The sequence below is a fragment of the Clinocottus analis genome, unplaced genomic scaffold (assembly GCF_023055335.1).
Source record: "Clinocottus analis isolate CAN_PGR_092001 unplaced genomic scaffold, fCliAna1.0.p SCAF_11, whole genome shotgun sequence".
In the NCBI taxonomy this organism is placed as follows: Eukaryota; Metazoa; Chordata; class Actinopteri; order Perciformes; family Cottidae; genus Clinocottus; species Clinocottus analis.
This window is the reverse complement of record NW_027175832.1, coordinates 7,193,860-7,217,844: the sequence shown is the minus strand read 5'-3', so window position 1 is coordinate 7,217,844 and position 23,985 is coordinate 7,193,860. Positions and strand designations below refer to the sequence as shown.

Below are 23,985 nucleotides of genomic sequence, written 5' to 3'. Positions count from 1 at the left end.
ATTCTTATTTATTTCAGCATGGAGCTATGCCTGCCTCTTTTTTTTTTTTTAAAGCCAGTGGTGATTTTGCCCTGTGGTTTCATAGTGTAACAGCACCACCTAGCAGGCCTCTGTGGGTATCGGCTTTGCTCGCAGAAGCCATTACATATTCACTCTAAGAGCCCGGCCTTCACAGCACCGCTGGAATAGCAAACATTTATTTGCAGAATAGGATTTTATTAGGGTGCTTCATCTCCCTGTCGGTTGTACGCTGAGCTAGGATTGCTTACATGTGTCCGCACTGTTCAGTTGGAAGCAAAACCAAGAGGAATGAGTCAGGGGATAAGATTGGCATTTGACAAATCCAACAAAATCTCTGTCTGAGAGGCGATTCAGCATTTGTCTCAGAAACAGGAACTGAAGTGTAAACAACATTTGCATTAAAAAAAAAAAAAGCTTGCATCTTTGAGAGAGATGACCTTGTTTATCACCAGCCCCTTCTACTGACTATTATTCAACTAGTTTGGAATGAAAAACTTGAAATAGAAATAAGGAATGAATCATGACATGAATTGCTTTATTAGATTAATAATGGAACAGAGGTGGAATCAAATAAACTTAATATATACTGCAAGTGCAGTGGGCACGATATTTAAAGTCAACTTTATGAAAAAATGAGGTACTTTACAGACAATAAAAACATGCATGTGCAAAACATATGATGAGCTAAATAGATGCGCAGTATGATGCACTGTTAGAAACGCAGATAGAACAGAACGGAGACGTGATTTGACTGAGTGAGTTTCAGCGGTAACAGAAACCGCAGTGACAGGAAGGATTTCTTACAGCAGGTGTTTTTATTTGTGATTACATTAGAATGCAAATGCTGTAACACGTCCATGCATTTAAATCTAAGATGACTCATTATGAGGGGATATTAGAGTGGTGATCAGCGCGGGATATATTGGTGGAGAGTTCAACCATTCTGTCAGACAGGAGACAGTTGGCTCGGCATTAAGAGACTTCAGGATGTCATTAAAGAAATAGTTACTCACAGACCACAACCCAAATTAAACAAAGTATAGGAAAGGTAGAATGTTGCCCCCTGCCTCTCGTCACTTCGCTGAGCTAAACCAACTGTCTCCTGGCTGTAGCATCATATTCAAGACAGCCATGAGCGCGGTATCGACCATCTCATCTAACTTTTGACAAGCAACCGACTCAGCGTATTCCCCAGAATGTCAAACTACTCTTTTAAGTAAAGGGCTTGAGGATTATTCCAGACATAGTTTGGCAAAAAAATCTTAACTCGAGGTCCTTTTTACTGCCTTTCTCTAGAACTTACAGCCACATCTCGTGGTCTTCATCTCACGCTCAATAACACACTGTGCCTTTACGATTCAGAGACAGTTCGAGGCAAACGCTCAAAGTTTGTACTAAAAAATACCCACAATCTTTGGTTCAATCAAGGTCTCAACTTTACGGTATCAACTCAGTGGACTCAGACGTGAAAAAACAGTCTACTATATTTTGGCCCTTGTCGTCCTTGAAAGGTCTTCAGGCTAGACGACATCTAGAGTCCCTCATCTCTTTAACCACCAAAAGTGAACAGAACATTAAACTACAAACCCTTCCTCCAACAACACATAACACTTGCGCATGTATATATTGTTAATTTCGTGGACTTGTGTTGCTGTTGTTGATTTATACCATGTACAAAATGCATTAACTCACTTAGCTTTTATCTTGGTTGTACCTGATTAAATAAAGGTTGAATCAATTATTTTTAAAGGATCCAGCAAACTGAGATGTATCTTGTTTTTCTTAATCTCGACACATCTAAAATGCAAAATTTCTTTATAAACTTACATTCCTTTGCAAAGTTAAGATGTGGATGTCTTTGTGTTGCGCTTAAGCTGCTTTCACAAAAGAGAAGCAAAGTCTACACAGTGCCCTTTTAGTCCAGGACATCAATAGTTCTGGGATTTTTTTCTCCCTCACATCGCTCTAATGAAGCCATTTGTATTAGTGACAAATGTGATACGCCTCCTCTCTTTCTTCCTGTCTCTTTTATCAACTCCACTTGCAGCTGGTGATCAGTATGTGTGTGAGGCCGTCATTAAAAATGTATGCAATCTCTCCAAACAGTGTCCTGACAAGCCACTCATGCTCATTGGATATCAGTCATTAAAATTTAGCGAAGAGGGCTGAAGCGTGGCCTGCGGAGGTATCGGGTTCCTCATTCAGGCAGTGAATGAATTTTTCAAAGTCCTATTACCTCTACAGGTATCACTGCTGATGTCTTGAGGCTGTGCACTCTGACACTGCCGCTGTTTGTCTCTGCTGGTATGGTCGCGAAGGCGTGACAAAAGCCGAATCAACAATAACGACATGAGTCTCAGGGTGGCTATACTGACTCATTTACTACTGCTTGTTGACAAGGCTGAATCGAAAAAAGGTGAGTTTGCTATTTGTTGTCTTGATGGAGCGAAGTTTACATTTGATGGAAGTGCTTTACCTCGCAGGTACTGTGTACAGAAAAAAGTTGGGCCTCAATTGTTCAGTATCCGCTTGTAATGCTCTTTCAAAGGGCTGTATCAGGTTGCGAGAAGAGAAAAAGTCAAGTAAATAAGTCAGCAAAGAAAGAGCCACGAATCTTTATTGTCATTACAAGGTGTCAAATGTGGAGGAATCCTCTCGGCACCATCTGGCAATATCTCCAGTCCAAACTTCCCGGGCCGGTATCCCTACAACATTGACTGCTCCTGGCTCATTGTTGTGGCCGAGGGCTCCTCCGTCCTCCTCACCTTTCACCACTTTGAGCTGGAGTACCATGCCAACTGTGCTTACGACCACATCAAGATCTACAATGGCATACCTGAGGACCAGGGGAACCTCCTTGGGACATTCTGTGGTGACATCTCCCCTCCACAGTTCACCTCTTCTTGGAATGTCATGTCCATCCTCTTCCATTCAGACCGCCACGTGGCCTACAGGGGCTTCAGCGTTGGCTACAGGAAAGGTAACTCGTGATAGTCTGTGCAATATGACAGGGACCAGTGGGCCAACTGCTAAAAACCTTAGTTGATTTTTTTTTCTGGCAATACCATAATTTCTATTCATGGATTTTAGATGAAATTCAGAGGAGCATCTCACATCAAAACATTATGCTCACACATTATGCTCATTATCCTCACACAGGAGGCTAAATGCTCCCATCAGCAAATGATCATGCTCACAATGAAAAAGTTATCTTAATTATGTTTAACCAGTATAATTTACCATGTGCGTCATCTGTTTTCACATGTTACCAGATATGGCTGATGGGAATGTTATTAGTTTAATATTTTCTACAACTTTTTGTCAAAAAGCTAAGTTTGACCCAGAGATGAAATGAGAAGGGAGTTTAAATTCATCCTATGGGGAACCATAAATGTTTGTATCAAATTTCACAGCAGTTGATTCAATATTTGTTGAGGAATTTCAGTAAAAAACAAAAAATGTTCACCTCATAGTGTGAAAAAGTCAGTCGATTACTAAAGTCCTTACAACCCTCTATAGAGATTACTGTACTCCCAAACTGTGTGCATCTGTAGCGTTCCTCTTTTCTTTTCGAAATGAAAGGCGCCTCTGAGTTTCCTTCCATCCTTTCTAGATATGTGCGGTGGAGTCCTCACTGGCCTATCAGGAGTAATCTCCAGTCCAGGCTATCCTCAGGAGTACAGCAACAATGCCGACTGCTCTTGGGCCATCCACGTGTCCAACACCAGTGTGGTCACTTTGGTCTTCTTGGACTTCCAGCTGGAAAACAACGAGGGATGTAATTTTGACTTTGTCGCCGTGTTTGATGGCCCGACAGTCACCCATCGCCACCTGGGGAAATACTGCGGGACAGACGAACCCCCCAACATCGTCACCACGTCCAACCAACTTCTGGTGATCTTCAAGTCCGACTTCAACATTGGTGGACGCGGGTTCAAGGCCTATTATTACTCAGGTTGGAAAGCTTGATGTGATCAGTTACATTCCAAATATGGACTTCTCACACCAGTATGCAAATATATATATATATATATAGAGAGAGAGAGAGAGAGAGAGAGAGAGAGAGAGAGAGAGAGAGAGAACTTTCAGTATTTGACCCCCCCTGCCTTGTGTTTTGGTGTAATTGTAGAAAACGGAAATCATGAAAGGACACAATTATTCACTATTAAATAAATGTGTTAGACATTTGGGTTAATGTAAAGCAAACTTAACAGAAATCCTATGTATTTGCATATTTAAAACAGGAACATAAGGTTTAAAACAAGGCACACCTCAAGACCTAGAACATGAAGGGAATGAAATCGAACACTCTGCTACAACAAAAAGCTTTATCTCTGACTAGAGCAGAGCTCGTCAGCGGTCTCATACCATCCCGAGCACGAACAAGAAAAAAGTCCCCAAAGTAAAAGTCCTTGGGCGTTCTTGCCAAAGCCCAGACTTGAATCAAATCAAAGACTACAGAAGATCTTTTTGACAGCTGATCACAGACTGTCCCCATTTCACCTTGTCCAGCACAAACCAATTTGCAAGAGGGGGAAAATGCTTCTTGTTGTTGTTTTTTTGCAACGAGTTATATGAGTTATACTCTCACAATTGAGAGTGGTATTGATCTTCTCATAAAACTCCGAGACAAATTAGCATGTTTTTTCCGAAACGTAGAACTTCTTCTGAAACTGCAAAGGAGTAATCCTATTTCACCAGAAATAACTTTTTTTTTTCTGAGTCACCCATATCAAAGGAATGCAACGTCCTAAAACAATACTCACTTACTGAATCTAATATGAATAAAGTTGACACACGTATGTGATCCACTGTGCTTCAACAGGCGAATGCCAGCAGGTCCTGTCAGCTGTGAATGGCAACTTCAGCAGCCCACATTTCCCAAACGTCTACCCGAACAACGTCAACTGCCACTGGAGCATCACTCTAGCCGCTGGGTACCGCATCAAACTCTTTTTCCCCGTCATGGACTTGGAAGACCGCAACGGTCTGTCTGACAAGTGTGACTACGACTCTGTCGCGGTTTACGACGGCGACAGTCAGACAGACACCTTGCTGGGCCGCTGGTGCGGCACCGAGCAACCTCCCTTCCTGGTCTCAAAGGGGAACCAGTTGCTGGTGGTCCTCAGCACGGACCGAAATGAGGCTCATCGAGGGTTCACTGCTTCTTATCTTGGAGGTAAACGTTCCCTCCGTGGTTAACTCTACTTCTACGGTTGGTGCTGTAGGTTGAACTCATCCACCCCTTTTTGCGTTCAATGTTCAGTCTAAATATCAAACTCTTTGTGCAAAAAAATGCTCAATATTTATCTCGACCAACAACTCTTTCCCACGTCGTTAAACAAAGTGTACTGTGTCTCCTTCCTCCCTCAACCCAAGTGGTACCTGTAAACGTTAGCTGCACTCGATCAGAATTCACCATATTGATACCACAGCAGTCCTTACCTCAGCTGGACCGCGAGAGCATCTACCTGGGAGACCCGACCTGCGCGGCCCAGTTGACAGCCACCTCATACAAGATACTTGCTGAGTTTCGCAACTGTGGTACTGCTGGCCAGGTGACTACAGCCACAGTCTCATACCACTTGCTGGCACATGATGAAAAGCAATGATTCACCATACTCTCGCTGATTTATGACAGACATTTGTGACCTGCTTCTATTAATACTGTAACACTTGATCCCTCGCAGAAACACCGGAACATCACAGTGCTGGTAAACAAACTCTACATTGATTTCTCTGATGGGAAGCAGCAGGAGGTGCAGGAATATAAAGTGCAGTGTGACGCCCTGCGGAAGATAGCATCAGTGTCCATCATTTCAGCAGAGGAGCGACGCCTCGAGGAGCAGGCCCAGAAAACTGACAACGACAGCAGTGACGATGCAGGGGGTCCGGAAGCTGTGCCTCACGACCTGAGCGACATCGTCTTCATCAGCATCTGTGTTTTGGCTGTTATTCTCATGGTTATAGCGATTGTTTGGCTGGTGCTGCTTTAGAAATATACAGACAGTTATACATATGCTCTTAGCAAAGGACTCGAAAGCTTACGTTGTCTTGTTTTCAATCATATTTTGTATAAAAATGTGCAACGACAGTATAAAAACATATCAACAAAAACAACAAAAGGAATGATTGCAGCACAAAATGGATGACATGATCATTAGCACTAACAAATAAAGTACTTATGCATGTACACATACATTTACATGCATTTATAAAACATTGCAAGACTGCTAATGTGCCACAAAGTGTAAAAATATTTTTATATCTCCTTTACAGAAAATAAAAAAGAATACATTTAAAATGAAATGTGTATGCATCAAGAGAAACATGACAGATTTCAAGTAAAACCACCAGAAGTCTTCAAAACCAGTTATTTCTTGTACTTCGAAACTAGCTGGTCGACTGATATTGTGTTGTCCTTCACTTGAGTTCGGATATCAGCGTTGTGTTTGAAGGCAAACACCAGCGCTCGAACAGTTCGTCTGTATGAACCGCTGACTAACCGGGAGCTCTGGTGAAACACTTCCCTCTCAATGTTGTCGATAAGACCACAATCCTCCTGGAGGTTAGAGAAGAAAAGAACAGAACAAGAACACACACATATAAGGAAACAGATATTGACAAAGATGTCAGTGGAATTGCAGCAAACATATTGTATTTTCCTTTACCCAAAAAGTTCAGGGTAACAACATTTTTACTAGTTGAATGTATATAGGATGCTCTGGCAATTTATATTCCCAAAATATCACATCAAATGGTATGGCACATCTGAATTAGAGGTGGGATAAACAGAATAAGACGTTATATTGGACTTCTCTGAGACGTTTCTTCTCACCTTGACCTCCAGAGCCTCAGACATTAGTCTCCTCGCGTTGCTCCGGAGTCCTTCAGATTGTTTGTCGGAGCGCACTTCAATAGCCGGCTTATTGGAATTCTCCTCAATGAACGTCCTCCAGTCGGTGTACACCTTTGCAGCCATTGAACTCACCTCAGGGTCCTGATGCTTCCGCATTTTGTTGACTGTGTGACCTGAGAAGAGGGGGAGGTTTTCATAATGCGATGAAATAAATTGTGTAGTGTGAATGTGATAAAGGACCTGTCACGTACAAGGTAAACTATTTAGTTATATAGCCTTTTGCTCTTTTGAGTAATAATGCTGCTGTAACAATACAGCAAAAGACAACTCAGGGCTTGTCACCCTGCTGTGTATTTAACCTACGTGTGTTCACGTTTGTGATCCGCTGTGACCTTAAGAACCATCCCGACCCCTCAGGTCATCTAACACGGGTCTACTTCCTGTTCCAAGAGTCAAAACTAAACATGGAGAAGCAGCGTTGAGCTTTTCTGCTCCACATATCTGAAACAATGTCCCTGAAAGCTGCAGTTCTGCACTGCACTGCAACTTTTATTCTATTTTGCGCTTGCTTTTTGACTGTGTTGATTATGTTTTGATGCTTTTAATGTTTTTATTTGAAGCACTTTAAATTGCCTTGTTGTTGAAATATGCTGTACAAATAAACTACCCTAAGAACTGTCCAAAAAACTGAATTGTCTTATATTTGTATGACTTTACAGTACATGTTTTTGCCTTCCACATCTGTAGTGCATTGTGCCAGCAGTCTGCACATACGCGTTGCATGTGAAACATAAAGTCTACCTATTTTCGTGGACTTGAGCACCTCCCTGGATGGGATCTTCTTGCTCAGCTCCGTCAGGGCGGTCAGCAGGTTGTCCTTGCTCTGTCCTGGCAGCTCCAGGGTGGACTTGTAGCGCAGGATGTCCTCAATCACAACCACCCTCTGGAACAAGCCAAACACCAGAGTGTGGGGTCAGCAAATGTGTCACAGAGTGACGTGCGCCTTGCCTGTGTTCATTCACGTGAAGTTGTGTGCCAGCTCACCCGCAAAGATTCAATGGTTGCTTGTTTGTAAACCTTTTCGTTGCTTTTCGGTTTCACAGCTGTTTCCACTTTGGGAAGCCGCACTACAAACTTGTCCATCCTCAAACACAAAGTAGCAGGCTACTTAACTATATCCAGTGATTAAACGGTTAACACTTTCAAATAAAAGGGAAATTGTTTTCCAATAAGGAAGTTCAGGTCAGAAGAAGGGTTCAGGGTATCAGTGCTAAGTTAGATTCCTGGTTAACTTTAGCTAGTTAATATGACTTCCGGATGAAATACTATGTATTAAAGTCATTGCTAGCTTGCGTCATCCGTCCATCCTCCACTGTCCATAAGACGGTTGCATTTATGACCACAACGGTGACAAATCTGTTTGGTAAAGCTAGCTAGCTGCAGCTGATGGGAGATGGTAAACAGTAGGGACCGATGTTGCCTTTAGGTGCTGTCGTAAATAAGAGCGCTAATCAAACAAGGTGGGAAATAAGGAGATAACTAATTATTCATAGAGTAAAATACATTATTTATGTGAGTTTATTTTTAACATAAATTCTTTCCCAAAAGTCTGTCTTCAATTAGTTGTCACTTCTCAAAACAATGTGGAGTGAACCAGTGGAGTGAAGGAAATTATGTCAATATCCGATTTCACTAATGATGTATTTCAAAATCAAGTGCAGTCGTTTGTATTTATGTATACGTTAACTGTTTTTGTACTTATCTTTTGTTAGTGACAAGCAATAATATAATGTTACTCAAGTAATGTTCTGCATTGCCCTGCAGCAGAAAGTATTTGTGTACAGCTTGACTAGTTTTGTAACAAAACAACGTACTAGGCCAATTATACACAAAATCAGGAACACAAGAAGAATTAAAATCAGAGCGTAATTAAACAAACATTGGATTCAAAAATAATGAAACGATGAATACCATATAACTCAAATTAGTATGTATAACATTGAAGTGAGGCAACTTAAGTTATTGCAACTAATTTCAAAATTATGTCTAACAATAACAGTTTCCTTCTAAGAAAACCATAAGACATGTTCACACTGGTTATTGTTCGCTAACCTAGTACATTTGAAGAATCGAATAGTTTACGAGGAGTACTTAAATACACCAAACGTATGACGGCAATAGTCTCGCGTTAGTCCAAATTCCCGCGAGACAACAGCCCGATTAAAGAGGAGAAAGAAGAGCGTGTTGTTTGTTTAGGTTTTCGCTGACAAAATGGGTTCTCGGTCCCTCTTTGTCTGTACATGGGGACTGTTCGTCCTCTTTGCGGCCACATCAGCGTCTGCAGATGTGTTTGACAGCGTCTTGGGGAACACACAATCTTGCCATAAGTCATGTGAAATGACTTACAGTTTGCACACGTATCCGCGGGTGAGTAACGCAGCTACTACTCTCGATGAGGAAGTCATGTCTGCTAGCCTCGGCTAACGGTTGGTGTCCTGGCGAAAACGAAATGTTCACTTTGCAAGCTCTTAGTTTAATGACATGTTTTGGGAAGGCGAACAAGCGTATAGACGTTGAACGCGAGCCTTTCACTGTTGTTGTTGTTGTTGTGGTGGTGGTGGCGGTGGTGGTTTGCCGAGGCAATCAACTGGTCCTGGGGTTTGTTTTGTAGGAGGAGGAACTATATGCCTGTCAGCGAGGCTGTCGACTGTTCTCCATTTGCCAGTTTGTCCGCGACAGCGACGATCTTAATCAGACGAAATCCGAGTGTGAATCAAGTAAGCTACGCACAGAGCCTTTGACCTATTTAACAGTGCAGCGGGCAGACCTCCATGTTATCTATTGTGATCCAGGTTTAACATACGTTATCTCTCACCACCTCAACACTTCCGCAGCCTGTGGTGAAGCCTACTCCCATTCTGATGAGCAGTATGCATGCAACCTGGGCTGCCAGAACCAGCTCCCATTTGCCGAGCATCGGCTTGAGCAGGTAAACACACCTGGTTGGGACACACTTAGGCCATACCTGCCAAGTATAAGTATGTAACGATGACTTTGCGGTCTGTTTATGTACACATCTCTCCAATAAAGAACGGTGTACTCAGCATTGCGTGTCGTTTTTCGTCAGTTGGATGCCATGATGCCGAGGATTCACCTCCTGTACCCGCTGACTCTGGTCAGAGGGTTATGGGAGGATGTGATGAGTCAGGCCCACAGCTTCATCACCTCCACCTGGACGTTCTACCTCCAGGCTGATGATGGCAAAGTTGTCATTTTCCAGGTATTGTACTGAGTAGGAAGGAAGAGGGAAACTAGGCAATCTGATTGTAGTGGAGAACAACGTTAAACATCCAGCTCTGTCTTTTGTTTAACAGACCGAACCACAAGTCAGGTTTTTCTCTCAGTTTGACGTGGAAAAGGACTTTAGAGAGGAGCCACAGAAGAGCTGTAAGTCCTCTACTCAATCTTCTTTCAATACAACAATGCAAGTGTCTTTATTGTAAGTACTGCCTGTATAGTTAGAATCTGATTATGTGTAATCCTCTGAGCAATAGACCTTCGTAGTTGTACCACATTGTTGTACTGACTGACATGTTCCTTTTCAGTCAATCCTATTTACACTGACCTGCTGTCATTCCTATCTATCTATCCGCACTCAGCGCACCAAGTAGGTATTAATCTAGCGCTAAAAATATTAGTCTATGTTTAATGAAGGTTTTACAGAAAATACAGTACCCTGCTTTTTTAGAAAATGACTGAGCCCTTTCTTTATGAATGAAAGTATTTATCTATGACAAGTTTGTTTCTATCTTCAGAAGGAGCTGGTAGTCCAATAAGAGTGGAGACGCAAAGTCTTTTAACTGTGGGTGTAACGCAGCATTTTTCAGTCTCTCCGAAGAGGAGTGACACAAACGGTGGCCTAAATGTAAGATCGTAGATTTTGGAAAAGTTGTAGCAAAGGAAGGCACTGATCCGGCATAAGAGCGGCATAAGAGCGGTTGTGCAGGGAGGGGGAATCCTCTGGTCCCTTAAGTGCTACAAATGTGGCAGTGCAAGAGACTGTTTGGATTTGGGGGGAAATTTACTGATTCCAGCTATTTTTTTTCTTCCCCCTTTTAAAATCATAAGGAAAGTCTAATTATTACATGCATGTCATTTTCATTTCTCGATTTCAAGTTCCTGGATTGAGCCCAGTTTACAAAGAATATCATCGCACTTTAATCCAGGAGAGGGACAGAGATATGAGCGGGGACCGCAGCTACGACAACGAATACAACCTATTCAACTGTCTTTCCAGGTTGGTAACTCATCAGTCCACATTGTCGAGAGAGTTAAATTGTTAACTTTAATCGGAGAGTGTGACATTAACAGAACCAGTCAGGCAAGTCTTATAACTGCACTTTCCTTTTAAGGAACCCTTGGCTGCCAGGGTGGATCCTCACCACAACTCTGGTCCTGTCCGTGCTGGTCCTGATCTGGATCTGCTGTGCCACTGTGGCAACTGCTGTGGACCAGTATGTACCTGCTGAGGTAAGTTCTGTGCTTCCCTTCCCCTAGGTCCCTGGCACTTTGGTTAATAAATCTAGGGATGTAAATGTTTGTCACAGAGTAATTTGGTGTTTTTGTGCTCAATATGGCTGTCAGCCTTTTTATAGGCTTATAATGTATGGTATGTGTCCCGTCGAAGTTAAAAGACTATTTTGGGAAATTTGCTTCTCCACGTTTTTGCTGAGAATTAGATGTGAAAAAGAAAAAGAGTAAATATGTGACTGGTACAAGCAACTGGCAAGCTTAGCTTAGCATAAAGTCTGGAAACAAGGGAAGAGCTATCAGTCTGTGTCCACGGGTTACACCAGCACCTTCAAAGCACACAAGTAAACACATTATATCTTGTTTGTATATTTAGCAGAATATTTCTTTGACAAGATTAGTAACTCCCTTTCTCAGCACTTTTACACTTTGACTTTTGTACAATTTCAAAGCAAACAAGATATCACGTTGTTACCTTTTTTGTGCAAAGTTAACTTGTTGTTTTTTTTGTACAGATTAGAAAGTAGCATTAATCTTCTTATCCAACTCGAGGGAGCAAATTAACGTGTTTTCCAAAATGTTAAACTATTCTTTAGGAATGAACTTAACAGACTCTTTAAAATATAGAACATACTGTGTTTTCTCATTATAATAAAGTTCATTATTGTGGTTGGATTCAGGGTTATTGTCTTTACTTTTGAGTAGTGTATTTGTTGAGAATGTCAAAGCCAAATCATATTAAAATAGCTTACACTTTTTTCCCCTCCATTCAGAAATTGAGCATCTATGGTGACATGGAGAACTTGAAGGAACATAAACTGACCCCATACCCAGCGTCCTCCCTGCTGATCATTTCCTCCAAAGGGCCAGAGGAAGAGGCCGGGCCACTTCCTTCCAAAGTCAACCTGAGCCAGTCCGACATCTAGAAGCCAAAGTCGTAGCGGAGAAGGGATTTCCTCTTTTATTAATAAGCTTTGGTTGGTTTTTATCCTCTGGAACAAGACATGGGCTTCTCTTGGGCTAAACAGGAGTAACTATCTGCAGAAGATTTTGTATAACTGATGTAATGTCTCGCCTCCCTTGACTCTTTTAAAGTTGGAGTGATGAAAAGGTTTTTTCTTTCTTTCTGTATATTGGTATAACTGAGGCATTAAAGTAATCAGCAGTGCGCGTAATATTTTTTGGGGATTTTTTTCTTCAATTTCAATGTGTGCATTAGCTCTCTTGGTGTGCTTATTTAATTGAATGATTAAATGAAATGTCTTAAAGTGTTTTTTTTTTTTTTTAACCCACACCCTCATTATTTTTTCGCATAGATTGCGCGAACACTGCAGACTCTCTCTGTACGTGTATGTTTCTACTGCAGTGATTTACAGAAGTTGAATTTTACAATAAAATGTGATGCTCCTTATCTCAATTAATAGTGACGGTACACACAATTGGTTTTTTCTTCTGCTTCACTGTTGTCTGTTCTCATAAAGTTTGCTCAGAATTAAATACGATGGAGTGCAGTTAGTTTTGTTTTGTTGGTGTGACTTTTTTTCTATCATACTATACTGTGGTGACATGACGTCTGTCTGTGAAAACATTTTCAACACAAGGACGAAGCAGTGGGGTTTTAGTAACCAGTGCAACACGTTTCATAGACAGAAGTTAAGAAAAGAACCCCAGAAAAATCAAAGTAGGATATTCTGTTTCCTGTGACGATGCTGTGAAAGGCTTCCATCCCAAATATTGCATTAAAGTGGGCATAGTGCTTCCTCTTAAACTTGTTATGCAGGATATTTATAGCTCTTGTTTAAATGATTTAAAATCCAATTGTTTATGCAAGACTGCAGAGAATAGCACTAGTTTTCCTGTGATGAAATTGACTCATCTTTGTACGAGGGTATTGAAATGTCAAAAGGATTGCATGTGCAGTGATGATTCATCACAACTTGCGAATTGGAAAAGAAATGTGTAATCTGTAAAAACAGCTACATTGGCTGACAAGGTTTCCCCTGGCTTGTTGAGTGTGACTGTCCACATGACAAAGTGCTGCTGTGAGGAGACATGTCTGAGAGGCAGTAATTTCCCAAAACGAAAGATTGTAGTAATGGCTGACATAGCCTGCAATGCCCACTTTTCCTCACACTCGATGCTACGTACAGGAAGCGTTGGTATACTCGCCAGCCTCCAGGTTTGCTGTGGTAATTTGATTCATGGCAGAACTTCACAGCCTTTACACATCAAAGTCTGTTTACAGGTGTTGGGGAGCACTTTTGCATATATGAAGAAAAAACACATTCGTTAAAGCCTTTTGTGGCTTTAGAGGGAAAAGTGTGGCACTTGTATTATTTGGCATTGCTTGAAAAATAAATACAAAATCTGGTCATGCGGAGGACGTGAGAACTAATCTGAACCAGACCTCTGCATGACTCATCTGACCAAAGTGTTATGTTGCATTGTGAGTAATATAAGTGCCAAGAAAAAAAAGGAATAAAAAAATACCTTTTTTAACTGCCCTTTGAACAACGCCATAAATTCTATTAACGTAGTAATTTAGAAATACGCAACTCGTGATCACAAACCTTGTACAGGGTGCTTCTAGAAAACAGGAAGATTAGGTAATAAGGCTCCCACCTTAAGATCTTTAACATGTCCGTTGGCATTGAGTTTCAGTTCTGCAAATTCTCGACTAGAAATCAGCTTGCTTGCGTCTCAAAACAACAAAATGCCAGGCAAGGAAGTGGCCATATAAATAATACTAAACTTTATTTATAAAAATTGACACCACCTGTGCCCAAGGAAAAGGAGTTTGCAGTCCAGCAGCGTGAATAAACCATTGTTCACTGGAGGGCAAATGTTATCGCTTAAACAACATGCTGGAGCTGTGTCCGCTCTGCGTGGCATGCTGCCTGGCCGCATTCATCAATAGCTGTTCATTAAGTCAATGTCCTCTGCAGAAAGCGCTGATGAAGACAGACGTTTTGTTGGAGGACTTCGATGTGTACAGTCACGCTTTCCGGACCGATGCTGCCTTTTTTTGATATTGTGCAAGGAAGGCGTCTCTTGATAGTTTGTTGTGGAAGGATTCCGTTGCTCTGGTATGTGATCATTTGCTGCAGGTCTGAAGAAATGCAGTCTCTCCGTCTCGCTTTCACAGACCGAAGGGGCGGCATTCAGTACTTCTCTGACAAACTTCTGCCTGCCAACTGGAGAACAAAAACACTTTCAAGACTATCTTTGATAATACATCAGAATCTTAAAATGTGAATGCAAAATGATCTTACAAAAGTGAAGGGCTGATATTCTCGATTCATTCACTTTCTTCTGCTTTGGCGTTTGTGAGCCATTTGTTTCCCACTGGTTCACAACCTGGAAATGAAACAATGCATTTGTTTATGAGATGTCAAACAGCACTACATTTGCAACATTTAGCCCAAATAAAAGTACATTGCTTGGTAAAGACACATGTCTGCTATTATCAACGTCTGAAAACATTTACCTGCTCCGCCCAACCTTCTGTTCTACATCTTGAGTGATCAAAGGTGTCCAGCGGTTTCTCGGAATAAATGAGCCCCAACAGGTCCCATATGGTCGTCTTTAACCCAGTGCCAAGCTGGAGATATAAAATGCTTTTAGACATCACCGTCACGATAAGATGCAGCCAAGAGATGCACACATCCATTAGCCTCGTACCTTTAAACTGGTTCCAGATGCATCCAGATTTTCAAGTTTGGGGAGGCATGTGAGGTGTCTTAGAGCCCTCACTGAGATGGGGTTATCTGTATAAGAAACAGAATAATGATGGATGTCAACTTCTACAGTCTGTAATCTAGAGGTGGTGGTATTTTGCGGTGCCACTAAAATGTGACCGCCCATAATATCTTGGTTACTAACAGGAGACATCAAGTAACTGAAGACGTTCCAGTCCCTTCCCCAGCATCCGGATAGGTGCGGTCAATCTTTGTAGGCCGACGTCTGACAGACCGTTACCGCCAATAGAAAGATGGATTAGGTTGCTGAAGAAGAAATACAGAAGTGTTAGTAACATTGGCCCTGAAACACTTCGAAATCACGCCATAGGGACTAAGAAATCAGTTATTACCTGGACAATGAGCTGGACGTCAGATGCTGGAATATCTCATGCTCATCGCCCAGTCTGCAGCCAAACAAGTCTAAAGACTTCAAACTGTGAAATGTTTTTATTTCATCCATCCTCTCGTGCAAGAGTGGAAACCTGCAGAAAAGAAAGGGACACGAGAATGTCATTGCTCGTCTCTGGCAGGTCAAACCAGGAGTAACTTTAAGTAACACATGTTAGCTGTCACTCACCTGTTTCTCAGACACAGGGACCCGAGCACCATCTCCCCATATGCGTCGCCAAACAACTGCAGGGCTTTTGGAGAGACGTCTGCGTTTAGAAACACACGGTTCTCCTCTGCGGCTGCAAACAGTCGGTCTCCTATCTGCTCGGGGAAGCCCACCAGGGAGTCCACGTGGTGGATGTTGTCGGCGACGAACAACAGCGCGATGTCGAAGAGAGACTTCGTGGTGTATCGCAGACTCCCCTCCGCGTTGTAGGTGAAGATGAAGTGCTCTTTCCTCAGCACGAACGGGTTCGTCCTTCTGCACGAGGACACCGGCTTCGGCTGTGCCAGGACAATGTCACTGACACGACGGAGGTTGCCTCGTTCTCGGACATAAATGGCGCTATTGTCCATGTTCAGTTCCGCACTTTGTTCTTCTCCTGTGAGAAGGACGACACTCTCGAGAGGGCTGAAGCGTTCACCAAAACAAACTCCAGATGACGTTAGCGTGCTCGTTAGCTAATCCATGGCCGCTGACTGAGCTAAAGCCAAGACCAAAAGGACTCCTAAGTATTAAAATACTGTTTTCAATAGTACTAATTCACTTGTTACGCAAAGTTATCAACCACTTGCGCGTTTTTAGAAGTTGTCCTTGTTTTAGTCAAAGCCGTCTATGAGAGTCATTTCAGCTCTTCACTTCTTCTTCTTCCTCTTCTTCTGCTCTTAATGGCGGCTTGCAAACAGCTCTGTGGTGCATTACCGCCACCCACTAACCTGGAGTGTGAACGCTGAAGAATTACACTGTAATTTGACAAAAAAACAAAGAAAACAAAGAAACTAAATAATGAAACAAACAAAAGGAAACGAAAGAAGCAAAAATAAAGAAAACTAATGTTTCTGATTGACCCTAAATACTCTAGAAGAGGTTTCCAACATTTGTAGCTGGGATTTGTCTTTGGTACATTACTGATATTTTCCTCTCTAGTCTCTCTACATCCATTTCGCTGGATACTTCTGACAAAAACAATAGAAAATTGGTTTTCGTTCTCAGTAGAAACAAATCAATTTTCCCCTAGGAAAATAACTAAATGTGCAATACATCTGAGGATGGATGAGAAATACTTTGAAAGAGTTGAAACATGGACATTTCTGGGAGTTCTTTTTGACTCACGGTTAACATGTGTGAACCACATCAGGGAAATAGAGGAAACATGCAAATAAGTAATAAATGTGATGCCAGTTGAGAACAATATATGTGACCTTGGTACGATCTGTGTTGGATTACGTCAGTATAGCACAGTGGAGATGGCATTGCTGGTTGCACAATAATGGGATCTCGAGAAGGGTCTCGCTGCTTCTCTCTTTTCAGAGTTCAGACAGTGACGGGGTACATATTTAGTTAGAGAGAGAGACAGAAAGAGTCCCACAGGGGGCTCTAACAACCTTAAGGACAGTGGTTTGTGTAGATGGAGGAATAATATGAGGGACTTTAAGACTTTATTGTAAGTTTATCGTCTGATCGACACTCCGGTTCAGAAGGGGGCGGTAACGCACCAATAAACTGGATGCTAACACCAGAAGAGAACACGAAGAAGAAGCAGCACTCTCGTTCACAGCTGTGCCGTATCCTATGGCTACTATACGCCGCTAACATCCGGGAACTATTGAGAGGCTGCCTGAACCGCCATTGCTGTAAAAACAATAATGGTCCATTGAAGATGACGTGACTCTTATTAAACGGCTCTGGCTTGTGTCCTGTTCAACAACATGACCAACATGACGGAAGTGAAATGATTTTTGTGGGGCTTGGTAGATTATTTGGTAAGTATGCATTGTTTCAAAAATACCTTAGACTGTGCTCTGAATTTTAAATGACACTGCGATTCTCAGTCCTAAAGGTACGTTAATTACGTCAGCTAACGTTAGCAAATGTACCATTAGACAGCTAGCTTAAGCTAATGTTACTTGTTGATGAGCTGACAAGTAATTGGATTTGGCTAACTTGAGCTAACCTTTTAACGTATCACTCATTATGTACTACGTATTCGTTTAAAACTAAAATACGGGGAGGAGATAATCATCCATAGGAGTTTAAAATGTTAGTTTCTTTCCTCCACAGATTATCCAAAGTAAATTTTCATTAACTTTCCCATACGTTACTGTGAGGACAACCCTTGAGACTGAATAAATGGCGTTGACCAATGACCCATTCCAATTTCAAGGTAAGTGTCCTTGTTTTATTATGTAATTAAGCTGTTATATTAATGTTTTGATTTAGTTTTATTCTGCTACTAGTCTCTCTTGCATCTGTTTATCTATGCACTTTGTGGTAGAACAAAATGCATTACTTCACCCATAAAAAATAACCCAAGTTTTGGATTAATATTTTAAATTAATCCATTCTTTGAAATTTAGAATTTGAAGAAGCTGGTAATTTGTTGGAAGCCAACAGAGATGCAACCACCATACGTATTGAAGATGACAATATCAAACCGGAGAAGCAGAGACAAGCTGCTGGTTTCTCTCCTGATGGGGATGACGAGGACTCACTTACCAGTGACGACAAGACAGAGGTCTGCACAGGACTAGCACAAGAACCTTTTTTACGCATTTCCATCAGATATTAAATGTTGTTGCAGCAAATATTGTTGGATTAATTTTGCTTTTCTCCATGTTTTTTTTTTATCTGAAGCTTCTCTCTGGGCAAAAGAAAAGTGTCCCCTTCTGGACATTTGAGTACTACCAAAGACTTTTTGACGTCGAGACCCATCACGTAATATATTAACAACTTAATGACTTTTTAACGACAGTTACATTTTGTCTTGTAATATGGAGGGCGTCTATACAAATGTAGCTTTGATTACATTAACACATGTGATGGTTATTAACATGTTTTTCAGGTGAAGGAAAGAATCATTGGATCAGTACTGCCTTGGCCTGGCAAGAATTTCATCAATCTCTACCTTCGTAGAAATCCTGATCTATATGGTACGCACACAAACAGTTTAACATGCATGTCCTAATGAGAGGTTGTCAGATTTTTTGGGGTTTGGAAATTAAGATACATTTATTTAGCTTAACTTTTGTCATATTTGTAATGGATGTTGTTTCAAGAAAACATATTAGCACACAAACTAAAGTCCAAATATATTTATGTCTGCTTTTAGGACCATTTTGGATTTGCACCACCCTTGTGTTTGCTATTGCCATCAGTGGAAACATATGCAACTTTCTGGTGCACTTAGGCAAACCAAACTACAAGTATACCCCAGAGTTTCACAAAGGTAAGTACTGGTATTCTTTGTTATTAATGGCTTACTTGTGCATGTTGAATGTAAGAGGAGACTTTACATGTTGCTTGAATACTCTCATCTTGCTGTGTTTCCTAGTGACAATAGCTGCGACAGCGATCTTCAGCTATGCTTGGTTTGTGCCCCTTGCCCTGTGGGGTTTCCTGCTATGGAGAAACAACAAGATCATGAACTTGGTGTCATACTCCTTCATGGAGATCGTCTGTGTGTATGGATATTCTCTTGCAATTTACATACCAGCAGTGGTAAGACCTACATTTTTAATTGTCGAATATCAATTTCAGTCTGTGACACTTAGCCCCAAGCCCATTGGTTCCAAATTTGGACGTAAAATTAAAAACTCAGTAATTCTCTAAACAAGTTCAGCACTGTAGATTTTAGCAAACATTACTCAAACTAGAGCAAACAGTGCATTGATTGAGAAATAGTTTCAGTGATTTGGTGCAATAATAGTTAATGACAGCAGGGCGATGTATGCGGGATTGGGTACACAAACAATAATAGTCAGTAATAGATCAGTTATTTGTTGGATTTCGTTTCTCAATGTATTTGTTGGTTACAAAAATTATATAGAATTATTACCAGATCATTTTTTGCACACATCATGTACCTTTTACATTGATATTAGAACCCTATATTTAATCATTGCATATAGCTTCGTGACCTTTCATTACAAATCTTGACAGTTGGTTCATACTTATTTCCCCCTGTATCATGAAACATTTCGAGCATTCAATGTGTCTAATAATTCTTATAAAATGAAACACACTTTATATAATGCACTGTTGTTTTCCTCCATAAGGTCCTATGGATTCTCCCTTACGAATGGTTGAGGTGGTGCACCATTGTGGTGGCTCTCTGCCTCTCTGGCTCAGTTCTGGTGATGACTTTCTGGCCTGCAGTCAGGGAGGACCACCCTAAAGTTATTGTAGCAATCATGTCGTCCATCGTTGTGCTCAATGTTCTGCTTGCGGTTGGCTGTAAGGTAATTATGCTGTATAATGTTTCTTTTACATAACTTTTCTGTTCGGATTAATTACACATTTGGGAGGTTTGGAAAATAAATCTGTTCGAAGAAATAAGATACAACCTGCTTTGGCAATCTACATCTTTGGTAATCCATTTGATTCCAGCTTCCTGTCCATCTTGGTGTAGATAACAATGATTAACCCACTCTCATTTCTCCTCAAAGATCTCAGTAGCACGGCCATGCTTTGACCCAACTTGTCTGTGTCAATCACTGACGTGACACAGACTTTCTTTTTTTTTTTTCTGTCTTTCCATGTGGGTTTCTGGGAAATGACTCTACCTGATAGTGTCATGTTAATTCGCTTTGAGGATACTCTCTTCATTGGAAACTGTGACTGCATTGGCTAACTATTGTGAGAACAGTCTGTTAGTGCAATCCTGTCAGGTGCACAGAGGTATCATATGCCTGGTCACATTCATGTAATTAGTCTGCAAAGTAAGCCTGATGGTTTGAAGGTTGACTAAAATGAATAGATGGCAGGAACGTGTATTCTCTCTTGTAACACTGAACATTTCTTTCACTCTCACTAATAAGATAAGATAGTCCTTTAATAGTCCAGCAGTGGGGAAATTGCAGGCTTAGAGCAGCAAGAGATAGTAAAATAAACAAGTAATAAATATATGTAAACAGTAATAAAACATAAAAAAAGAAATCCACAATAGACACACCGACTTTAGTTCTTGATAGATCAGTAGTCTTTCTTTTTGCCAGGTTGTTTTACTCTCCTTTCCTTGTTTGTTTTTTAGACCTATTTCTTCAGCAAACCAGAGCCAGCACTACCAGCTGACAATTCTACTGCAACATTGGGGACGAACAAATTACCCTCACCGACATGAACGCCTTTCTTTTAATGAAGGTAACCAATAGCCTTTTAGGCTGTGTCTCTTTGTACCAATTCACTAATGACCTGAAACACTTAAGTCATATTCCTCCACTCTGTACTTTCCCTTGACAGGTCTAAATTTGCATTTACTTGTAGCAGGAATGATGATAGTAGCAGCTCGACATGGTTGGCCTATTTTGAACAGCTTTAGTGTGTTTTAAAAACATTTTTTATTGTGACCTGCTAGAACAGAACACCTGACACCGGACTTCCTTTACAAGACTTCCCCTTCCCAAAGCAAGTGTTATTCTTTTTGTAAATTGCAGGTTCTCCGGTTGCCTTATTAGAGAGAATTAGGTTGCTGCGGTAATGAAGACACGGGTCGTCTGGATTTCACCTGCACTTGGACATTCTGGCTAAAGACCTTCAAACCCAGTGTGTGTTCTTGGTACAACTTCATGACCTGTGAAAGATTAACACTGGTACCAAGTATGTTATTTCTAATGAGATGGTTTCTAAATTTCCTGACAGATTAAAGGGGTATGGTTACACAGCACATACAATCTTTTGTAGTATAGTAGCTTTTCTGCTTTATGGTTTTTATGTTGAAATATTTAAATAACCAGCATGTGCAGTAATGTTGGTAGCATCAAAGGCATTTTGTTTATGCATTTTTTCTATTTAGTTAATGGGGACTTGTCAGTGTGCTTTGTGTAATTTTTTTTATTCTGTACAACAATTATAGGTGTTGTTTTAAGGGTCGAACTTCTGTACAAATAAAGTAATTGTAACTGATTTAACCGCAAGTGCCCACAACTAATGCCAAAGATCCATTTTAAATGTCCAAGGTATTTACAACATTTTTTTATTAATTGCAAAGTAATTGATGAAATTGAATAAGTTTGTTCTCAATGAGTGTTTTATCGGAAGAAAATAAAAAATGGTCTTTGTAGGACTGACATTAATGAAATTATCAATAATAAAGATGTTATGACAGCAATTTACAGTCAACCCTATGTTCAAGCACAAATAAAACTATGATCAGATGAGTTGCATATTAAAGAAGGCAGTGGCTAAGTGCAACTAATAATCCGCGAGGTGTGATTACATGTTTCAAGCAGGAAGACATTTTTTTGTAAAATAGGTTAACATGTTGCAGAAGTATATTTACTGATTGGCTGCCATTATTCTCGAGGTGTACTTCAAGTTAAACTATCGCCATTTTTTTTATTTTGGCTACACTAAAAAATACTTTAAACCTTATCACTGCAGTGTGCGTTTAGTTTCTTACATTTTCTTGATTCAGAGTCAAATACCTGGATAGTTACATCATATAAATGCTTAATATGTCATTTTTTTCAGTAAACTAAAAGATTTTAGGTAGGACAACCTTAAATCACCTCAGCTCCCTCGTATGCAACGTGACTTTTTTTTTTTTTTTTTACCAACTCCTGGGAGCATTAAAGGCTGTCAGTACATTTCAACAGTTGGACATTTTAAATATTTACGGGAGGGATTGTTGTTAATTTGTATTATTTCAAAGATAGTGTCTAACTTTTTAGACTAGACATTTGGCTGCTGCTACAGTTTTTTCCAGCTCATCCATCTTAACTGTCTTGTGGTTGAGCTAACTGATACAATCTACTGTGTCACAGTTTGGATGCACAGATCACCTGCTGTGGAAAATGTTACTTATGTATGTAAAGCTGCTTTCTACAGGCACACAGCGTGTGGTCAGCACCTTACACACAAGACACCTCTGTTAAGTCTGTGTTTCATAACAACATTAATTCACAAGGGCAAGTTCTCAGATTATTTAACAAAATAGAAGAAAAAAACTAGTGTCACTTGAAACGGTGTCACAGGGATGGTGGTGCCCTAATTAATGGTCATTCTAGCCCTAGCTTTGAGTTACACAGGAGCTGCGTTTCAAACGGATAACCCTGTTGGAGGAATGTCACCGGCCTCAGTCTGAGCATATAGCGGCGTGTGAGGTGGATGTACCAACATAATGCTCCAGGACTATTTGAATAACGTGTGAGTAAAAACATTTAAGAAACTATTACCATAGGATGGCCACTTCAAATGGGAAAGGTGAAAAAGCGTCCAAATTTGAGACATTGAAGCTTTTGGAGAAATGCAGAACGGAAAGAGATGATGCTATGCACAGAGAAAATGTTCTGAGAGAGAAACTCAGACAGTATGAGTCGAGGATCCGTTCAACTGAGGCTGTGAGACAGAAACTGAAGACCTTGACTACGGACAACAAGGAGCTAAGGAAACAAGTCAAGGCTCTTCGTACTGAGATTGGACTTGAGTGCAGCCCTAAATTCATTGGAAAGACCACAAAGGACATAATTGATGACTTGCATGAAAAGGACCGTGAGTGCAGTTCCCTGGTGGAGAAGACTGGGAAACTCAATCTGTCTATTGATGTTTTAACTTCAGAGGTGGCAAATGCAGTCACCGCTAAAGCACTTTTAGAGGATCAAGTGCAAACATTGCAGCAAAATCTCAAGGATATGACAAATAATCAACGCCGCTTGCTGAAGTTGTGGGACGACAAGAAGGTCCAAAGGGAGCAACTTGCCCTCCCTGCAATTGCCCAGAAACCTGTGCAGAAACCATTCGTTCATAAAGCGGTTCAAACTGAGATGTCCATCAATTCATCCCAAACACTTCCAGTCAATGCTTTTGAGACCAAGCCATTCTCTCTGGACCATGGCAAAACAGTTTTGGATAAACACAGTTTTCCAACCTATGGAAATGGCTATCTTCATGACAAGAAAGCATTCATGCATGATGAAACCAAAGGAATAAAGAATAGACTGGACTCATTGACTGATATTCACTAACACTGCATTGAGAAAGTAAAGCTGAGATATAGCTAATAAATCTGTAAATAACAACAAAATAAGATACTTTTTAATTCATGTTATTTCTGGCGTTTTTGCTCGTTGTATAATGTGATTCTGTGACAATGTAGTTTTTTAAGTGTTTGTGTATATAGCGTTTATCAAACTTTATAGATCAACATTTAACTGAAGCAGCATTTAAATGCTACTATTTATGACCTTATTCAGTTTTATCGAGCGTGCATGACTGGACTGCTCGACTGA

General features: G+C 40.8%; 6 protein-coding genes across 6 annotated transcripts; 4 read left to right on the top strand and 2 right to left on the bottom strand.

Moving 5' to 3' along the window:
* Positions 1 to 2,370: 2,370 nt before the first annotated feature.
* On the top strand, positions 2,371 to 6,017 carry cdcp2 (CUB domain containing protein 2). Its single transcript, XM_068571639.1, has 6 exons — positions 2,371 to 2,437; positions 2,654 to 3,001; positions 3,635 to 3,976; positions 4,847 to 5,200; positions 5,401 to 5,579; positions 5,712 to 6,017. Exons 1-6 carry the CDS (start codon positions 2,371 to 2,373, stop codon positions 6,015 to 6,017), a joined length of 1,596 nt encoding a protein of 531 aa, XP_068427740.1.
* A 224-nt stretch (positions 6,018 to 6,241) lies between these two features.
* tceanc2 (transcription elongation factor A (SII) N-terminal and central domain containing 2) lies at positions 6,242 to 8,327 on the bottom strand. Its single transcript, XM_068571411.1, has 4 exons — positions 7,925 to 8,327; positions 7,682 to 7,823; positions 6,860 to 7,053; positions 6,242 to 6,583 (listed from the first exon to the last, which is right to left on the bottom strand). The coding sequence occupies exons 1-4, from the start codon at positions 8,021 to 8,023 to the stop codon at positions 6,395 to 6,397; spliced, it is 624 nt and encodes a 207-aa protein (XP_068427512.1). The 5' UTR covers positions 8,024 to 8,327; the 3' UTR covers positions 6,242 to 6,394.
* A 766-nt stretch (positions 8,328 to 9,093) lies between these two features.
* tmem59 (transmembrane protein 59) lies at positions 9,094 to 12,927 on the top strand. The gene is made up of 8 exons (XM_068571707.1): positions 9,094 to 9,307; positions 9,552 to 9,657; positions 9,775 to 9,869; positions 10,008 to 10,160; positions 10,255 to 10,327; positions 11,057 to 11,177; positions 11,293 to 11,410; positions 12,184 to 12,927. Exons 1-8 carry the CDS (start codon positions 9,152 to 9,154, stop codon positions 12,334 to 12,336), a joined length of 975 nt encoding a protein of 324 aa, XP_068427808.1. The 5' UTR covers positions 9,094 to 9,151; the 3' UTR covers positions 12,337 to 12,927.
* A 1,229-nt stretch (positions 12,928 to 14,156) lies between these two features.
* lrrc42 (leucine rich repeat containing 42) lies at positions 14,157 to 16,399 on the bottom strand. The gene is made up of 7 exons (XM_068571255.1): positions 15,728 to 16,399; positions 15,501 to 15,632; positions 15,293 to 15,414; positions 15,092 to 15,177; positions 14,898 to 15,011; positions 14,683 to 14,767; positions 14,157 to 14,604 (listed from the first exon to the last, which is right to left on the bottom strand). Exons 1-7 carry the CDS (start codon positions 16,114 to 16,116, stop codon positions 14,321 to 14,323), a joined length of 1,212 nt encoding a protein of 403 aa, XP_068427356.1. The 5' UTR covers positions 16,117 to 16,399; the 3' UTR covers positions 14,157 to 14,320.
* A 981-nt stretch (positions 16,400 to 17,380) lies between these two features.
* yipf1 (Yip1 domain family, member 1) lies at positions 17,381 to 22,129 on the top strand. Its single transcript, XM_068570837.1, has 10 exons — positions 17,381 to 17,523; positions 17,822 to 17,924; positions 18,118 to 18,275; positions 18,395 to 18,475; positions 18,603 to 18,690; positions 18,870 to 18,986; positions 19,092 to 19,258; positions 19,816 to 19,998; positions 20,790 to 20,899; positions 21,193 to 22,129. The coding sequence occupies exons 2-9, from the start codon at positions 17,891 to 17,893 to the stop codon at positions 20,877 to 20,879; spliced, it is 918 nt and encodes a 305-aa protein (XP_068426938.1). The 5' UTR covers positions 17,381 to 17,523; positions 17,822 to 17,890; the 3' UTR covers positions 20,880 to 20,899; positions 21,193 to 22,129.
* Positions 22,130 to 22,646: 517 nt separating this feature from the next.
* zgc:113691 (uncharacterized protein LOC503529 homolog) lies at positions 22,647 to 23,721 on the top strand. The gene has a single exon (XM_068600311.1). It carries the CDS (start codon positions 22,939 to 22,941, stop codon positions 23,719 to 23,721), a length of 783 nt encoding a protein of 260 aa, XP_068456412.1. The 5' UTR covers positions 22,647 to 22,938.
* Positions 23,722 to 23,985: the final 264 nt, after the last annotated feature.

Coding starts and splice junctions, on each gene's coding strand:
- tceanc2 (XM_068571411.1), bottom strand. CDS start 8,023: ATGGACAAGTTTGTAGTGCGGCTTCCCAAAGTGGAAACAGCTGTGAAA. Junction 7,824..7,924: donor CAACCATTGAATCTTTGCGG/GTGAGCTGGCAC, acceptor GGCTTGTTCCAG/AGGGTGGTTGTGATTGAGGA. Junction 7,054..7,681: donor GCTCAAGTCCACGAAAATAG/GTAGACTTTATG, acceptor CCCTCTTCTCAG/GTCACACAGTCAACAAAATG.
- yipf1 (XM_068570837.1), top strand. CDS start 17,891: ATGGCGTTGACCAATGACCCATTCCAATTTCAAG. Junction 17,925..18,117: donor TGACCCATTCCAATTTCAAG/GTAAGTGTCCTT, acceptor TTTGAAATTTAG/AATTTGAAGAAGCTGGTAAT. Junction 18,476..18,602: donor TTGACGTCGAGACCCATCAC/GTAATATATTAA, acceptor CATGTTTTTCAG/GTGAAGGAAAGAATCATTGG.
- lrrc42 (XM_068571255.1), bottom strand. CDS start 16,116: ATGGACAATAGCGCCATTTATGTCCGAGAACGAGGCAACCTCCGTCGT. Junction 15,012..15,091: donor CATCTGGAACCAGTTTAAAG/GTACGAGGCTAA, acceptor TTATATCTCCAG/CTTGGCACTGGGTTAAAGAC. Junction 14,768..14,897: donor CAGAAGGTTGGGCGGAGCAG/GTAAATGTTTTC, acceptor TTTCATTTCCAG/GTTGTGAACCAGTGGGAAAC.
- tmem59 (XM_068571707.1), top strand. CDS start 9,152: ATGGGTTCTCGGTCCCTCTTTGTCTGTACATGGGGACTGTTCGTCCTC. Junction 11,178..11,292: donor CTATTCAACTGTCTTTCCAG/GTTGGTAACTCA, acceptor TTTCCTTTTAAG/GAACCCTTGGCTGCCAGGGT. Junction 11,411..12,183: donor ACCAGTATGTACCTGCTGAG/GTAAGTTCTGTG, acceptor CCCTCCATTCAG/AAATTGAGCATCTATGGTGA.
- cdcp2 (XM_068571639.1), top strand. CDS start 2,371: ATGAGTCTCAGGGTGGCTATACTGACTCATTTACTACTGCTTGTTGAC. Junction 3,977..4,846: donor CAAGGCCTATTATTACTCAG/GTTGGAAAGCTT, acceptor GTGCTTCAACAG/GCGAATGCCAGCAGGTCCTG. Junction 5,580..5,711: donor ACTGTGGTACTGCTGGCCAG/GTGACTACAGCC, acceptor GATCCCTCGCAG/AAACACCGGAACATCACAGT.
- zgc:113691 (XM_068600311.1), top strand. CDS start 22,939: ATGGCCACTTCAAATGGGAAAGGTGAAAAAGCGTCCAAATTTGAGACA.